The 16,169-nt window shown below is 38.5% G+C and overlaps 1 protein-coding gene across 2 annotated transcripts; it reads right to left on the bottom strand.

Annotated features, from left to right (window-relative positions):
* Positions 1 to 899: 899 nt before the first annotated feature.
* Positions 900 to 15,659, bottom strand: LOC111579335 (ubiquitin-conjugating enzyme E2 E1-like). Of its 2 annotated transcripts, none has more exons than XM_023286588.2 (6): positions 15,502 to 15,659; positions 12,849 to 13,032; positions 12,109 to 12,159; positions 7,525 to 7,657; positions 4,401 to 4,548; positions 900 to 1,170 (listed from the first exon to the last, which is right to left on the bottom strand). In XM_023286588.2, the coding sequence occupies exons 2-6, from the start codon at positions 13,001 to 13,003 to the stop codon at positions 1,073 to 1,075; spliced, it is 585 nt and encodes a 194-aa protein (XP_023142356.1). In that variant the 5' UTR covers positions 13,004 to 13,032; positions 15,502 to 15,659; the 3' UTR covers positions 900 to 1,072. The 2 variants fall into 2 exon arrangements, with proteins under 2 accessions (XP_023142356.1, XP_023142358.1); XM_023286590.3 differs by having other exon boundaries at positions 15,506 to 15,641.
* Between the last annotated feature and the right edge of the window lie 510 nt (positions 15,660 to 16,169).

Below are 16,169 nucleotides of genomic sequence, written 5' to 3'. Positions count from 1 at the left end.
TCACAACACAGGACTGTCATGTGGTTAAAACTGGACTATGGTCTGAAATAGAGACACACGGCAGTTTTTACCCGGTCACCCGGTGCACTTTTTAACCTAAATTAGCAACCTTTAACCCCCTGGAGTTCACAGCAGTACTAACTCAAAACTAGGGTCGCAAATGCAGTGACACTAGGCATGTGAAGTGAAACCAAATATCATAGTAGCACTAAGTCTAACTAAGGCAGCACGTAAACATTTAACACATAGTTTACAACACAATAACTTAGCTGCACTAGAATATAGTACTTATTAAGGTCTCTTAACTATAACACACACTGGTGGAGGCTGGTGTATAAACTTGCTGGATGACAATATAGTAAAGCAGTTAATGACATAAAATTTTAAACAAATACCATATAATATATACTGTTCTTATTTCTGCTTAAAACTAAATAATAGGGTGTCATGAAACCATTCTGTGTTTATATATTGCTAATAAATGCTAAATTTGGTGATTTAATGATAAGTGAAGTCTATTTAGCATAGTTAAGCACTATAAGTGGACGGCTGTGGCTCAGGTGGTAAAGCAACTTGTCCACTAATCACAAAGTTGGTGGGTTGATCACCGTAAGGTAGAAAAGCGTTGTACAAATAGCACCATATAAAATATAAATCTGCCAGTAGCTAAATTTATGGTTAATGTGCTCACAGTTGATAAATCGGATATCACAAGATTCCAAATGAACTCAAAATAAGACATTAGCATAATAAAATCATGGTGGAAGTTCCCATTCATATTTTAAAATGTGACTTCCAAGCGCACTCAGCCTGCTGACTGCTGCCAGTTTGCATGTTGAATCCACCCTATTTACAATGTTAAAAAAAAAAAAAAAAAAAAAAAAAGAGGCAGACAAGACTTCCTTTCCATTGTGTTCCTTTATTACCATATTTGTGGAGATAACTTAATCAGGAAGCAAAAAATATACCAGACAATAAAGTACTAAAAATCTGAGATAGAAACAACCCCCCAACACAAACAACCCAGAGCCCCCCACCCCTCCTTGTCCTCCCACGGCTGTCCTTGGTGGGTTTATGTGGCGTATCGCTTTGTCCACTGTTTGGCTGTTCGGTCATGTTCTGCTCTGTTAGTGGTGTACTGGGTGGCGATGCTTCCCACCAGGGGATCAGCTGAGTGGAAGAGTAAGTTTCAAGGTAAATTTATCCACACATACCGGACAAATGGTTAACAAAATGGCACTTGACAGTATATAAATGCATCTCCTGTTTAATATGATTCCATTAGGTTAATGTGGCTGTTTTAAATTAGCCTTTCAAGAATGTGTTTGTGTTTTTTTCTTCTCCATATTACATAGGAAACTATTCATCAAGTAAAATCTGTCCCAGCTTTTAATAAAGCAGCAACCACACGTCAGAACAAATGACTGAACTAGATTTTATCTGCAGCCCCAAGTGGCTTATAAAATGGAAAATGTCCCTGGCAGCATTTTCTCCTAGCATCCAAGTTCATTTAGTAACTAAAATAGGATGTCCACGTGACACCGTTTCCTGCAATGAGGCTACACTGACAACATTTATCATCATTCATGAGGCGTTTCAGGTGCGGTTCAGGTATGCTGCTTAGGAGGCATTTAAGGAGCTCTAAATCACTCTTTAAAGCAAGATTATATGAGGTACTTATCCCTCGTCAGTGTATTATCTGTAGTTGATAACTTCAGGCACACCCTCAGTTTGAAACGGAGAAGAATGCTGGCAAGATAGATAACAGCTGTGAACAGGATGAGTGACAAAATGTACTTTAGCCACCCAAACATTAGGGGGAAAAAAAAATCTGTATTCATTTAAATGTACGCTAATTTTCAAATATCCTCACCACTTCATATTGCTGTGCAACATCCCATTCCTTTACACTATTTTTTTTAAACTGTAGAACTTCTATATTTTTTTTTTGCTTAAGTGCAGTCATACACCCTGACTGACAAATCCAATCTGCAGAGTAATACAGTGTGTTGCTCAGGTGCACTATGTGTAGGAACACAGAAGCTCTACGGGAGAGAGAATTTAATGCCAAAGGAAAGGGCTGTCTGTCTGCAAGATAAAGCAGTAAGAATATTCTAAATATAGCATACTTTCAACAGATATCGATGTTCTTATGTGGCTAAAATACACTTTGCTGCTGATCACATTCACCAGCAGTCTTCCACTGACAAAAACCTCATACAACCCCACTACAATAAAACCAAACGATCCCTTAAATCATGGAATCATTTTCACAATCAACACCACCACACTCTGTTATGGAGGTCTAAGTTTAGCTAGTGACATTCAAATGACTTGTACTTATTTAATATTTCATCAGTGGGGTATCACCTGCACTATGTACACTTAGAATGATTCCACTGTTTTACCAGAATGCACTTTCTGATGGGGAAATGATGCTTTTTATATCCCTCTGCACTCTTCATCAAAGCTGTCACTCAACAAAATGTTATTTTACTCTGCAGAAAATGGAAGTCACTGGTCTACCACTGCCTCAGTCGGTTAGCTTGTTTGTTATTATGTGACTTGCGTGTTTTAACAAGTTGGTTCAGAACTAAACTAACATGTTAAAACACAAAAGTCACACAATTACAGACTAGCAACTCCTGTGTTCTGAGGTAAATTACTGCTTTTCTCAACAGAGGTTGGTCGTTCTGAAAAGAGTGATACAAAAACTTAATTTCCCCATTGGAAAAGGTCAGTCTGAAGGTAAGGGGGCGAATATAGTGTACATTTAAACTAATATTGACTTTATCTAGCTGAACCTTATTAAGGCTGGTAAAATGGGTTGTTTCTGATCCCAGCCACAGTGGTACTAACCCTTTCTGTATCAACTTTAATTTCAGTCCATGGTTGTTGCTGCTTAGATTTCAAGAGTCAGCAACAAAAGTTTTGTCAGTTGTTTGCTGCAGAACGCTTTGCACATTAAACCACGAGCTTGATTTATTCTCCTGCATTGAATCAACACCAAGTCTATGCAAGTGGCCTGTGTTGCTGTGCAATCACATCACAGAAACTCTAGTCAGCAGTGGGATTTCTACACCACAGTACAAAGTGTCTTTGTGTACTTTAAGCAACTGAAACGTAGTTCATCAGTTGGAGTTACTAAATGTAACAGTTACTTTTACTGTAATTATTGCAGCACAGAAAAGACAGAAGCTGAATGCCTCTATGCACAGGCAGATAAAGCCATGAAAACCAGAAAACAGCTCTTGGCTACACTGGCTGTTGCATTATAAGTATGCCAAATACAATCACAGCTGATTAGATTTTGTTTCACAGAAGTGCTACCTTTGCACAAGTCAATATATTGTGGTCTGTGTTGCCGTGATGTGTGGTTACATTTCTAAGGGTAGGTTCAATGCAGATGTGTTGCTTTGACTCTACACCATAGCCTGATTTACACTTGACCAAAAATGCAATTACACGTCACTGCAACTCACACAACAACACCCACTGGTAGTAATAAGCCATTTTTAGATGATATCTTGATTTGTACACAGATAATACTGTGTAAAACAAAATATTAAAGGCTGTGACTGTATCTGGCTTGCTCATAATGCCAACCCAACAGCCAGTATTCTGCCAGTGTAGCCACGAGCTGCTTTCATAGCTCTACCAATCCCTGCATAGACCCCATCGGTTCCGGTGGCTTCTCTCTTTTCTGTGTCGCAGCAATTTCATGATCTGCTCAGTTTCAGTTCCTATTGTTGTAAGTACAAAACGAAACTCAACACAGTGGCATGGAAACATGTAACCTGCAGAGTGACGCAGAAACACCAGCACACATGTATAAATGCAACAGTGCAGGCTCTGTGTAGATCTAACACTAGAGAAGAAATGAAGCTTAAAACTGCATCCACAATGTGACTTGTTTGTCTGTTGCTTTGGGATGTAGTAGCAATCCCAGTTTGGCATAAAGTAACAGATTACAGTCACCAAGACCAAGATTCTAATAAAACAATGTTCCAGCTGAAAGACAGGACGGAGCGTTTGTAGTCGGGGTTCTGAGGATCAGGAATGATGTGCTCAAGGAAATCAGGTCGGATGAGTCAGTGACCTCTTTTAAGTCCATTCTTCAAACATACTGTTGACTTTAGTGATTTTACTTGAGTATTTATTTTCTACATGCTTAACTCTTCAAACATGATCATGGTTTTTTTTTACTGTCTTGTAATGCACTTCTTAACTTTAGATTTGGAAAATTGCTGTGTAAATGATTAAGGTAAATTATTTTGATGCAATGTTGCTTCAGTCTAATGGTGACTTAACTTGCACACCTCAGACAGTTAACAACTAGTAAGAACTGATCCAGCAGTTTGGTCACTGTTTAAGCACTCAAATGAACATGCCAGTCCTACCTGGGTTACAGTCTGTGAGCAGGGAGCAGATGGACAGCAGCACCTTGGAGATGGTGAGGGCGGGGCTCCAATTGTCCTTCAGGATGTCCAGACAGATCACCCCCTGACTGTTGATGTTGCAGTGATAGATCCTCGTACGAAAAGTTACCTGCACACACAAATACAGTGCAGTCCACAGTCAAGACAGAGCAGTAGCTTATTGTTCATCCATGCAGTTAACCATGACAAGCACAGTATAAAGTAACAGTCATTTATTAAGGAGGACATTTATATCTACAAGACTTTAAAATGAATTTTCCCATAGCTTCATCTTTGTCTGAACAACTAATTGGAAATATGCCCAAGCAGCCACACATTTCAATAAGTGAGAGCCTGTTAGTGCTATATTTAGAGAACTTCAGTCAATATTGGACTGCAGTGGCTACTTAACCTAACACAGCCCTCTGGTGGCTGAAAAAAGGTAATGCAGATGCAAGAAAAACACTGTAGTAAGGAAAATCACTTCTGCTTATCAGTGAACTAATCAAACAAGAAGGTATGTGCTGTTGCAACACTGAGCAAAATAACTGAAGTCTGGAAAACTCTCAGCTGTAGGTTTGATGTAGGTCAACATGAGGCATCAAAGGTGTGTACTCATTTGTGACTCTCAGAGAACAGGCTTGTATGGGTAATTTTAAATCTAATGTTCATCTTTTCCTGACGTTTACATAATAAACCAAACTTTTCCTTCAAATGCACCAGACCAAATGTGTATTTTATCAAAAATAAATCATGTTTCAGAGCTGAGAAACATGCCATTGATCTATGTAAGGGTGGTTTTTAATGAGTCAAAATAAACAAGTACTTTAATATTGTGTTGTGATTCCTTGTTTTATCCTTAATCCCTCCAGAACAGTATGTTTTTCATCTTCTTTTTCATTGTCATTTAGGCTAATATCACTATTTTTATGACATTTGTTCTGTTTTATCCCACTGGTAATGAGCCTTAACAAACAATGCTTTCACCACTGGGACCGGCATCTTCACTGTCACCACAATGACTATTTTGTTACACAGTGTTATTTAATTGGTCCAAATAATCCTGTGGGGACAAACAAATGCACCACTGTTCATCCAGTCATTCGTAAAGACTGTGCAAATGCCTAACATGGTTCCAGAGCATGCAGACCAAGCTCTAATGAGCTGAACAAAAGGGGATGTTTCCAATTATGAAGCAGATCCAAGCACAGCCAACAGAAAAATATACTGTCTGATAGGCAGTTCTAGGTGTCTCTATCCACTGCAACATACACCAATGAGGCATAACATTATGACCACCTGCCTAATATTCGGTTGGTCCCCCTTATGTCGTCAAAAATGCTCTGAACCATTGGGCATGGACAAGAGGACCTGTCAGGGTGTCCTAAGGGGTCTGGCACCAGGACTTTGACAGTGGATCCTTTGGGTACTCTGAGTTGTGCAGTGGGGCCTCTGGGAATCAAACTTGTTCCAGTGCATCCTGTTGATGCTTCATCAGAATGGGCTCTAGGAAGTTTGAAGGTCAAAGCAACATCTTGGGTGACTGTCATGTTCCTCATTATTTGATGTTTTTGCTATGTGGGGGAGTGCATTTTCCTGTGAGGGTAGGCCAGTGACATTTAGGGCTGCCATTTGCATGGAGGAGTCTGCTTGTTCCAGGACAATGTTCATTTGGCTGTCTAAGTCTCATCAACACTGATGCCAAAATCCGAGGTTTTCCAGCAGAACAGCACATAGTACCAACATGATCAATGTTATTAATTTCACCAGTCAGTGGTCACAATGTTGTGGCTGGTTGGTGTATGTTCCTATAATTCAAGCAGTGCTCAAGAGAGAACAGATAGTTGAAATAGTAATCTAAACTGTATTGAGGCAGAAGTCCTGTTTTTTCCTCAAATCACTTACTTCCTTCTACACTTTTTTTTTTCCTTAAACTGTTGTTGGGATGGTTAGGACATAAATAAAGGAGGGTTGATGTGACTGTGAGTTCTGTTTGTACATGTGTTGTGTCTGCTGCAACAGTACCAAGGTCTCAGTGCAAGCATTCTGACAAAAGCATAACTCTACTAAAACTTGAGCATCATTTAACTCTGTTAATATTAACACTGCTGTTGGGCTGCATGATTATGGCCAAAATTATAATCACAATTATTCATTGATTTTAGGAACAAAATGTTGTTGTTTTTTTTAAACTATCACGTTGGAATAAATGGAGCAGCGCTTTTACCTAAACACACTACATTCCTGTTAGTGTAAGGATCTTTGCTTTTTCTGTAAAGTAAGGCTCTTCTTCACCTAAATTCAGTGCATCTCCCAAAGGCAAAATATAGATTAAAATGTACTCAAAATGTCTCACTTGCTGCTCTGGAATAGATGCTATGGTTTCCTGATGTTTCTGCTCTCCACACTTAAGGTACTTCAGTGTGGCTCACACAGGTCTGTGACCCAAAAAATGTCTGCAGAGTAAAATGAGGTGTTCTAATATCAGATTTAGCCAAGTTGAAACCATGAAATTCTATCTGCATGGGTTATTTTTATGACTAGAGGATTTTAACTTCAATATCACTGTTAATTTCATTGTGGGAAGCCAAAATCATGATTGTGATTTGTTAATATAGACATTAATTTGATTTTTAAAATATTTTGAGCTGTTATAATATTGTCAAAAACTATTAAAAAGACATGAACAGGTCACAGCCCCATTGGTTTATTTTGAGTTGATGTCACATTCTTTGCCTGCTGCTCAAAATGGTCACTAGAGTACCAAATCTGCAGCTTAACATAGTACCAAACCATCCTCACAAATACACTACGCTACTGTTCTCCTGTTGAGCAAAAGCTACAGTACCAGGCTATCCGAAGTAACTATTTTTTTTTTTTTTTTTTTTTTAAATAAAATACTACCTTCTAATCTTATAAAGCACTGTGCAGGGCCTTGGTATCTGATGAACCTTAAGTGTTTTTCATTTTCCATCTGAAGCAGAGACAACCTGTTCTCACCTACACAGCACCACACCTTGTTTTAACAAAGAATTAGTTGGAATATGTGCTGCCACTACTGGTTGAGTGAGGTGACTTAATAGATGTGCGGTGCTAACGTCGGTACCTTGGGAGGTTTGAACGGGTAGTCGGGTGTGAAGGCAATGTCCAGGAAGAAGACACCTCCCTCATACACAGAGCCTGGTGGTCCCAGGATGGTCGACCTCCACTCATAGATGTTGTCTCCTTTTGGGCCAGCACTGCAGTCAGAAAGATTACTTTCACTTACATATACACAATCATCTTAATATGTCAAAGTGTATTTCGTTAATTATAGTGCATAAACAGTACATCTTTATCTGCTACTGTATCCTGATTTAACAAATAAATGTTGGTTCTTGTCCCTGTTGGTTAACTTTAGTATTTATCGTGCGGGATCACACTGTCTAATTGATAATGCAAAGAAAAAAACAAACCACGGGGAAACAAAAACACTCAGCCATTACAAAGTTAACCTCATCTACAAACAGACAAGAAGCACCGGCAAATATAGCATCATGAATAAATAAAGTCAGAAGACAAGAAAAAAAAAACCTAAGACACTCACACAACAAGGGAGAGCGTCAATACATCAATGTAGATTATAAACTGCTGTTACTTCAAACAGATGCATCTGGATCAGCACCAATGGCAGCAGTAGTGCCGTGTGTATTATAGTATGAACGACACGTTTATTCATGTACTGTGTGTATAACATGATGAACGGCAGCATACTGAAGTACGTGGGTGTGCCATCAGAAAGAAGTTGAATGAACCTGACTATAGATGGCATCTTCCGTTCAAGAACTGCCAGCCATGTGTCATTAAAGGGAAATTCCAACAAAATGAGCACTTGCTGTTGCTGTACGTTTCATTCAGCAGATATGGTGCTCTGTGAAAAATTTCCATTATTTTTGAAGCTCTATGACTCAAGGGAAAAGCATCAGGGACTTCTTTGAACTGCACTACTACAGATGTAACCATCACATTTTTAGAATTTCAGATTTTGTTGATTACCGTCATATAAACAAACTCGGTATATTTTCCTTTAAATGCAGACTGGTCAAAGTTGCTTTCCCTTGTGCATCGTTCAGAAGAGGCCTAAGTTCAAAGCAAATCCCCAGTGAAGTGTCTATGCATCATGATCTGTAATCTGTATTGATTTTTCCTCAAAGCAGCCCAGCCTTTATCCCACTTACATGCAGAACATGTGGTCTTGAGCCCCTTGGGGGTCATGAGTACAAGACATAACAGTATTGACTTAAAAACCCCTTTGGGGGAGGAGATGGAGGGCAGGTATCATACTCTGCACTATGTTTTTGATCAAAGTTAACACAGACATTTCGCAGAGTTTCATTGCCAACAACAAGATAGAATATCGATCCAGAGAGTGCAGTTTGGGCTAATTAACTGGATGTTAAAAGACACTACTCAAAAATGTGACAGATGAAAACCTTCACCACATGAAACGCTTTACTTCCAAGTGGCTGATTACAATGATATAACACTTTCCTTCCATCACACACTGCTACGTTGCCTCAAAGCAACATTTCTCTTATCTGCATTCATGATTACCCAAAAATCTGATATAGGATCCAGTCATTTTGCTTCAACTACCTTGCGTTCAGAAAATTGGATTCAACAAGCCCCCTTTTTCATAAGTGGAAAACAGCGTGAGGCATCGTTTTAACGCAGCCGGACATCAGTTGTGTCTGCACAATGAAAAGCTGTTTAAAATGGAGATTTACAAACGTGATTGTAATGTTTGAACTAGAAGTGTTTTCTTGAAAGGCAGCAGCAGACTAAGTACAATACTACCAACTGAGTGACAGTTACACAAAGAAATTTAAATATTCTCATTATTTAATGAGGTGGACTTAGAAATATAGAGCTCTGAGATTGGTGGAATTATTCATTGTCAAGCAGAGCTGCACAATTATGGCCAAAATAAAAATCATGACTACTCTGATCAAATTTAAGGTTTTCACCAAGCTCCAATTTCACTGGAAAAGCCAAGAAACCCAAACAAAGATTGAACTTTAACATATTAGCACTGAGAGTATCCCTGAGACTGTCTTCTACAGTTTTCATACCCATCCTTGTCCTTATCAATTCAAGCCATCTGTTCAAAAACCAAGACTTCATGAAGAAAAGTCTAATAATTGCTGTAAATATAGATCTCCCTCTTCCATGAGTTAAGCTTACGCATTTTGCCATATTCTTCACATTTCTACACTAGACAAATTACCATATAATGCCTGGTACGCAATTAAACGTGGCTTTCAATCAATCATGGGCTGAGACAGGTTGTATTTTAAGCTGTCACACAGCATTATGTAATTAGTCAATTTAGAATTTCCCGAAATGTCGCAACCCTATTCATCAGTGTGGCTGTCCTTCAGTGTTAGAACGTTCAGCTGCAGTCATCCATCCCTAATCCATGATTTAAGCTATTAATCTAACCAGGAACTTCATCTTGCTTTAGTCATGGTGCAGTCAGAGACACAAATCACCTTCAGTTTGTCACTCAGTGCCTCAGTGAGTTAAGAAGTACAGCAGGTTTTTAACAGGGTTTCTTATGCATTGTAAAACATTTTGAGTGATTCCATGGACTCCGTTTCTTGCCTTGTGCAAGAAGACAATACTTGTAGGTGTAGGTGAAGTTTTAAAAGAAAAACTGAAAAAATGTTACAAATTCTGTAGTATTTCTGCAAAATGAAAAATATAACAACATAGTTTAAAGTAACTATTTAATAAGAACAAGCAAATTGATTTATTTTCAACATTTGTGCTATGTGCTTCTCTGTAGCAAAGCTTTATTTTGTAACGCAATCGACTTTTAAATGAAGGTGGCGGGTTATAAAGCAAACCAACTGAAATTTAACAGCTTTTGTCTTGTCTTGTGCTGCTTTTCACACCGAGAACAACTATGAGATGCTGCTGTTTTATGCATGAGAATAAGTCTGATGAAAAGTTGCAGCAGTAACAACAAAAATTCCAAGCACAGTTTTAGGCCGTGACTGTGAATAAATACCAATTTCTGTTTCTTTGATTTATTAGGAAATATCCGGTTGGTGTTCATTTTTGGGATGGTCTGTGGCCTGAGGTTACTTGTTTGATGTACTAAGCCATGATGGGAGAGATTCCTATTTTGTTTCTCTTTCATAGGGAGGTCGGAGGTCAGACTCAGCTGCTGAGCAGTCGCTTGGAGCATGGAGAGCTTCTATGATTTGCCTGAGGACACTGAAGGGCAGAGGATGCCTATTGCAAGCGATGCTTGAACCCAGACTGTCCAGTGTCTGGGATAGTCTTTCTGATCATAGCATCACAGCAAACAGAGATGCAGGTGCACTCACACTTAAAACTAACATGCTAGACTCCGAAGGAACTAAGGACTGCAGCTCACTTATTTTCATTATTAATTAATCTGACAACTATTTTCCAAATCAATTTCCTCATCACAGTTTTCCAGAGCCAACAATGAGATATTCACAAAGTGAATAAAAAGCAGCAAACTATTATTATTATTTTAATATTTTTTCTATGTAATGTCTTGTTTTTTTATCTGGATCCTGAGTCTGGAGTAAACTTGCAAATGTTTGTGTTTATGCTAGAAAATACCCAAGAGTGACAATTTGATTACCCAATCCACAAAGTTAATTTTCTGTAAATCACCTGCCTTATGAATAATTTCAATTCTAAATGACTATTTCCTTTGAAATGTATACTTATGGTTCTAGATCCATCCATCTTATACCAGCTACATGTGCTTCACTTGACCAATTAAGGTTACATTAACATTTTTCAACTGACAAAAAAGAGCATTTTAGATATTTAAAAGATCCACGGATGAATGTGCACAATCATACACCAGTTCTGAACGGACAAAAAGGAAACACTACAGTCCCATTGATTTACTTAGCAGAACATGAGTAGTAGTGATGCACTCACTTACTGTATATAATCAGTTCTCATCCCTGTGGTTTCTCTGCCAATGTTAGCACAAAGTTGTAACCACAAACCTATCCATCTTTGTGGACAATTGCGATTTGAACAAACCACAGCTACACAGTTGATATTATCAGTTAATTTTAGATGGCCATCAAACATGACCACAGTAAATGTTGCCAGAATTTGCAGTGAACAAACGCCAGAAATATGTTTGAGGTTATTCAGAAACGGTGTCCACCAAAAAGCACTAATAGGTTATTTTTGCCAATCAAATCAATGATCCAATCTCTTTCAATAAAATGAAGCAGATATTTCTGAAAGATATTTGTTTATATTTTGATCAACAAGCATCAGCTGCTTTATCATTAAAAATACTGCCATCTTTATACATTTTGTATCAGCAGCTAATCCACATAAACATTTTGTTTTGGTGTCATAAAACTGCAAATAATTACAGAAATATTTCAAAGAGTACATAAAATTTGCACAAGCCTAAAGAGATTTCTGGTGGATAAACATCTCCACTTTTAGAGAAGTAATGTGCAGTTACTGGTTCATTTTTCTCTGCACACGGAAGAATCAAAGATAATTGGATTCAGATGAGTATTTAGTATCAGAGTTTACAACGGTTGGTGGAGAAAAATAGTGTGTTCTGTGGATTACTAATGAGTGCACGAATGCACAGAAAACTAACAGCCTATGAACAGAGAGTGAAACTCACCTGCAGTTTGGTGGAGGGTCCAGTGTAATGTCAGCCAGCTCTTTCTGAATCCTGCAAACAAAACGAATCAGTCACTGGAAAAGTAATAACTCCAAAAAAACACTGATCTTTAAAAACAGACCTTCATCAATGAAATTTTAAATGACACATATTAAGTCCCGTATAAATCTCACGTACTGAAAGTACTATTACAGTTTCCATTTAAGAATACTTAACCTTATCAGTTCGTGAGTAATGCAATTTCTGCTTTTGATTTCTTGTGTAAGAGAAGAATGAATGCTTGTGAAAGTGGGCTATAATAAGACCAAGCGTGTGAGAGGTGTTTTTTTTCCCCCTGAAGAGAAAAAGGAAGCTTTGTGTGGCCAATCTTGTGACTGTAAGTTATGATCTGTTGAAGCTACTGCCTAAGTAGGAATTAGCATGTGTTCCTCTTCTATAATAGATATTTCCCTGAATGACTGCTGAAAAATAATGTAAGGTGAAACTACTAAAAAACACACCTTGTTTTTCTGTTATTTGGTGTTAATGCTTCAGATATCGAAATTTGTCCACCTTCATTGTAGGTGTAATGGGGTGTCATAGTAGATTTTTCTATATTTGTCAATCTAAAAAAATCCAACTGTTTTTTGTTTCCAAGACAAGTCCTACAATACTACCAGAAAGAAATCAGACTGACTAACGAGAAAGCTATACCAGAATATAACTGCTGATCATTACATAATCTGGGCTTTTACTTTTACCTTTTGGCGCTGGTGGAAAGCAGTTTGGAGGTCTTGCTCATGCTGGCTTTGCTCTCCCTTTTCTTCTTGCAAGGCGTGTCCCTGTGTCTGGTTTGGCTGGATGAAGGTGGCGATGAGGAAGAGCTGGTGCTGGCACGGGAATCCTCATCCGACATACCGGTTTGGATTGGAGAAGAGCCGGAACCTAAGGCAGACAGTAAGACAGCAAAACAGTTTCACAGACAGCACAGCTGCATGAAGAGGAGTGGTGGTAGATTGATTTCTAACTAGGGCAGCTGCTGTAATTTAGCTGACGGATGTCATAATTTACAAGTCACTTTCATTATTCAGCAGCTACTAACACAGGCCTTTGTTGCAGGCATTTAAACTACACTATTAGTGTATTAAGTGGCTCAAATCTGCTTATTTGACACTACAAGCAAAAATGTTGTTTTTTCATGCACTTGTCAAAATTAAGATTTTGGAATAGTTTGCTACCATATCATGTGTTCTTTTAGATTCGCAGAGAGAAAACATTCAAAGCAAACAGTCAGGTGATTATTACACAACATTTTATACACTTTAGAAGACATATGTTTATGAACTGTTTTATCAAAATTAGTTTCTTCTCCTACTTTGAGCCAGAACTCCACATCAGTCAAAATTACATACACCAAATTTTCTGATTTTATTCTCATCAGATTACAGACAAATTACAGGATTCAATATTCGGCATTTATCAAATTATTGGTAAAATATTTTGTTCTTAAGCAATTACCAATGATATAAGTGAACAAGCCACCTCTATCTATAGTCCTCACATTGTGGTCTGAGCAATGTCCTACCCACATAACATCTGATTGGTTGTACTCAGGTTGCACAATTACCTGAAACATTACCCAAGTAACAATATTGACAAGTAAAATGTGTCACAACATACCATGTTAAATGAACCGTTGTGGTGCCACAGAGATGCATTGCAGTATAACTCATATTGTGTTTTCTGGTAAAGGCCGTGGCAAAAATCATACCCACAACTGTTCTTTTTTCAGTAGTAAAGAAGTGCAAAAACAATCATTTCCACTAAAATCATGGCGAAATAAATGCAATGTAAGTTGTTCAGTTGTAAATTACTTATCACAAGTAATAGCTTATGAAGAATGAAGCATAAATGCTAAACAGTTTACTTTAAACATGTGCCATGATTTAAGACAAAGAAGATTTTCACTCATCTATTTAATGAGGCAAGGGCATAGGAGAGGAACAGGAGCACCCAGGAATTTCGAGCAGATTCCTAAAACCTTCATCACACCCAGACTGTCTCACTTTTTGCAAGTTAGGCAATCTGGTCCTGTTGAAGGTCTAACAATGAAACACTGCTCATAAAAGTGTGCAAATAAATATACTAAATAAACTAAGGCAGTTCGACAAAGTTTTGTGCTGCAATTTGTGTTATTCTAAATTTCAACCCCCAGATTTTCTGTTTGTTGGTCACAGATCTCCTTTAATACTAAAAAGGGTGTCAGATGGTGTAGCTTGATTTATTTAGCATTTCATTCAAAACAAATGTGATAAAAACTGATACTTTAAGACTCTCCATGGTGTTGTATAATTCATGGAGTGATAACGCATATATTGAAAATCTCCTCTGCAAATATCCTCGACTGTAAAATGTCAAACAAAAATTTTTGAAGCTGGCTTTATCCAAATCAACGCAAGTTAGGGCTCTTCTTTTATACATTTATAGTCCTATTGTAAGAATTGAATTGGGGAAGTTAAGGTGAACTCTTTCGGTTAAAAAATGACCTCATTTATCTGTAGTGTTTCACCTTACATCAAGTTCAACTAATTATTAGCAACTATCGCAAAACATTTGGTGATATGTCAACATTATTATGTGTATATTAAGCGTGTAATAATTTATTATCTAGTAAATTACACTACTAACATTGAGTTCCAGTGGTATTTCCAGCAGTAGGTGTGTGTGGGAGAGGAGGTGGTGCAAACAAAGCTGTTAGCTCCTGCGTTAAATTTTAACGTTAGCTAACGTTTTCCGTGACGGTGAACGAACTGCCGATAGCAGACATGCTAGCTAGCTTGAAGCGCACACCTCACACACGCGTACATTTAAGTTAACTATTTCACAACCGTAAATTCAAGTAAAACACACTGGGAACTAACTGTTTATAAATGTCGTTAGTTTCTGCCAGTCGTGCCCCCCACCTCCTCCTCCTCCTCCTCCTCCTCATCATCATCATGAGCACAGCTAGTGCTACCTGCTAACGCCCCCCACCTACCCCAACTCCAACGAAGACTCAGGCCCAACGACTTGTACAATATATTATGTAATTTATATTCAGACGCGTGCTGTGTTGTTTACTATACATTGTGTGGCTGCCTTCCATTAAAACCAAATGTGTAAATATTAGAATTAAACATTAAAGGCGTCAGATAGTAGCTACGAACTACTCCGCTCCAGCACATAGCCGGAGCCCCTTTTCCGTGCCACTAACTAACCACGACCGTCTTGTTTGTTTGTCTCTTCGGCGTGTGAGCGGCAGACCTCGGACTTGAGCTGAAAACACACTCGGGCAGCTAAACTACTCCGTACACAGCGCTTCTACGAGGAAACATCGGCCTTTAAGCGTGTATTCTGCTCGCTAATAAAACTTACCCACTCTATTGTGTCTGGACCTCCGCCACAGTCGAGGCTGGTGCCTGTCGCCCTCTGCGGAACGGAAGTAGCCTACCGCGGCTGCAGTGGGCTGAACGGCACCGGTCCTCCTCTGGAAACAGCTCAGCCTACACCGCGTGTTTCACTCACAATAAATCATCTCTGTACACGAATTTATTCCCTTTAACGCTCCTGTGTGGGTTCAACATGCTGCACACGCGACAACTTTGGCTTCACATGTGGTTCGAGCTTGTGAACTTTAAATTACGTGGCTTTAATATTTTATTTCAGGGCCCTAAACATATAAATAACAACCCGTGTATGATAAATAAATCCCTAGACAGCATCCATATTTCAAAACACTCTATTAGATGATTATAAGTGTAGCTACACGTCACCCCAGTCATCATTCAAAGCAGATAATCAGCAAAGTGAGCTCCTTTGTTTACTACTATCTTAAGCTATGACTAAACTGCTGCATCACCAGCCACAGAAACTAAAAAAATACACTTAAACTGACCACGTCTCATGTAAGAATTACTCATGAGGTACTAGAATAATAGGGCAATGAGTTGGAAATATTTATTGCATTCAGCAGGAGAGCACATTTTCAGTTTCAAAAGGTTAATGAGGATAGTTTGTGTTTTTGTGCTAAAGGGCATCAATTG

The sequence above is a fragment of the Amphiprion ocellaris genome, chromosome 9 (genome assembly GCF_022539595.1).
Source record: "Amphiprion ocellaris isolate individual 3 ecotype Okinawa chromosome 9, ASM2253959v1, whole genome shotgun sequence".
NCBI lineage: Eukaryota > Metazoa > Chordata > Actinopteri > Pomacentridae > Amphiprion > Amphiprion ocellaris.
This window is presented reverse-complemented; position numbering and strand designations above follow the sequence as displayed.

Excerpts from the sequence above, each read along its gene's own strand:
- LOC111579335 (XM_023286588.2), bottom strand. The coding sequence starts at position 13,003 with ATGTCGGATGAGGATTCCCGTGCCAGCACCAGCTCTTCCTCATCGCCA. Across the intron at positions 7,658-12,108 it reads GACCCTCCACCAAACTGCAG|TGCTGGCCCAAAAGGAGACA; the intron begins GTGAGTTTCACT and ends TTCTGACTGCAG. Across the intron at positions 1,171-4,400 it reads GCTCACAGACTGTAACCCAG|CTGATCCCCTGGTGGGAAGC; the intron begins GTAGGACTGGCA and ends TCTTCCACTCAG.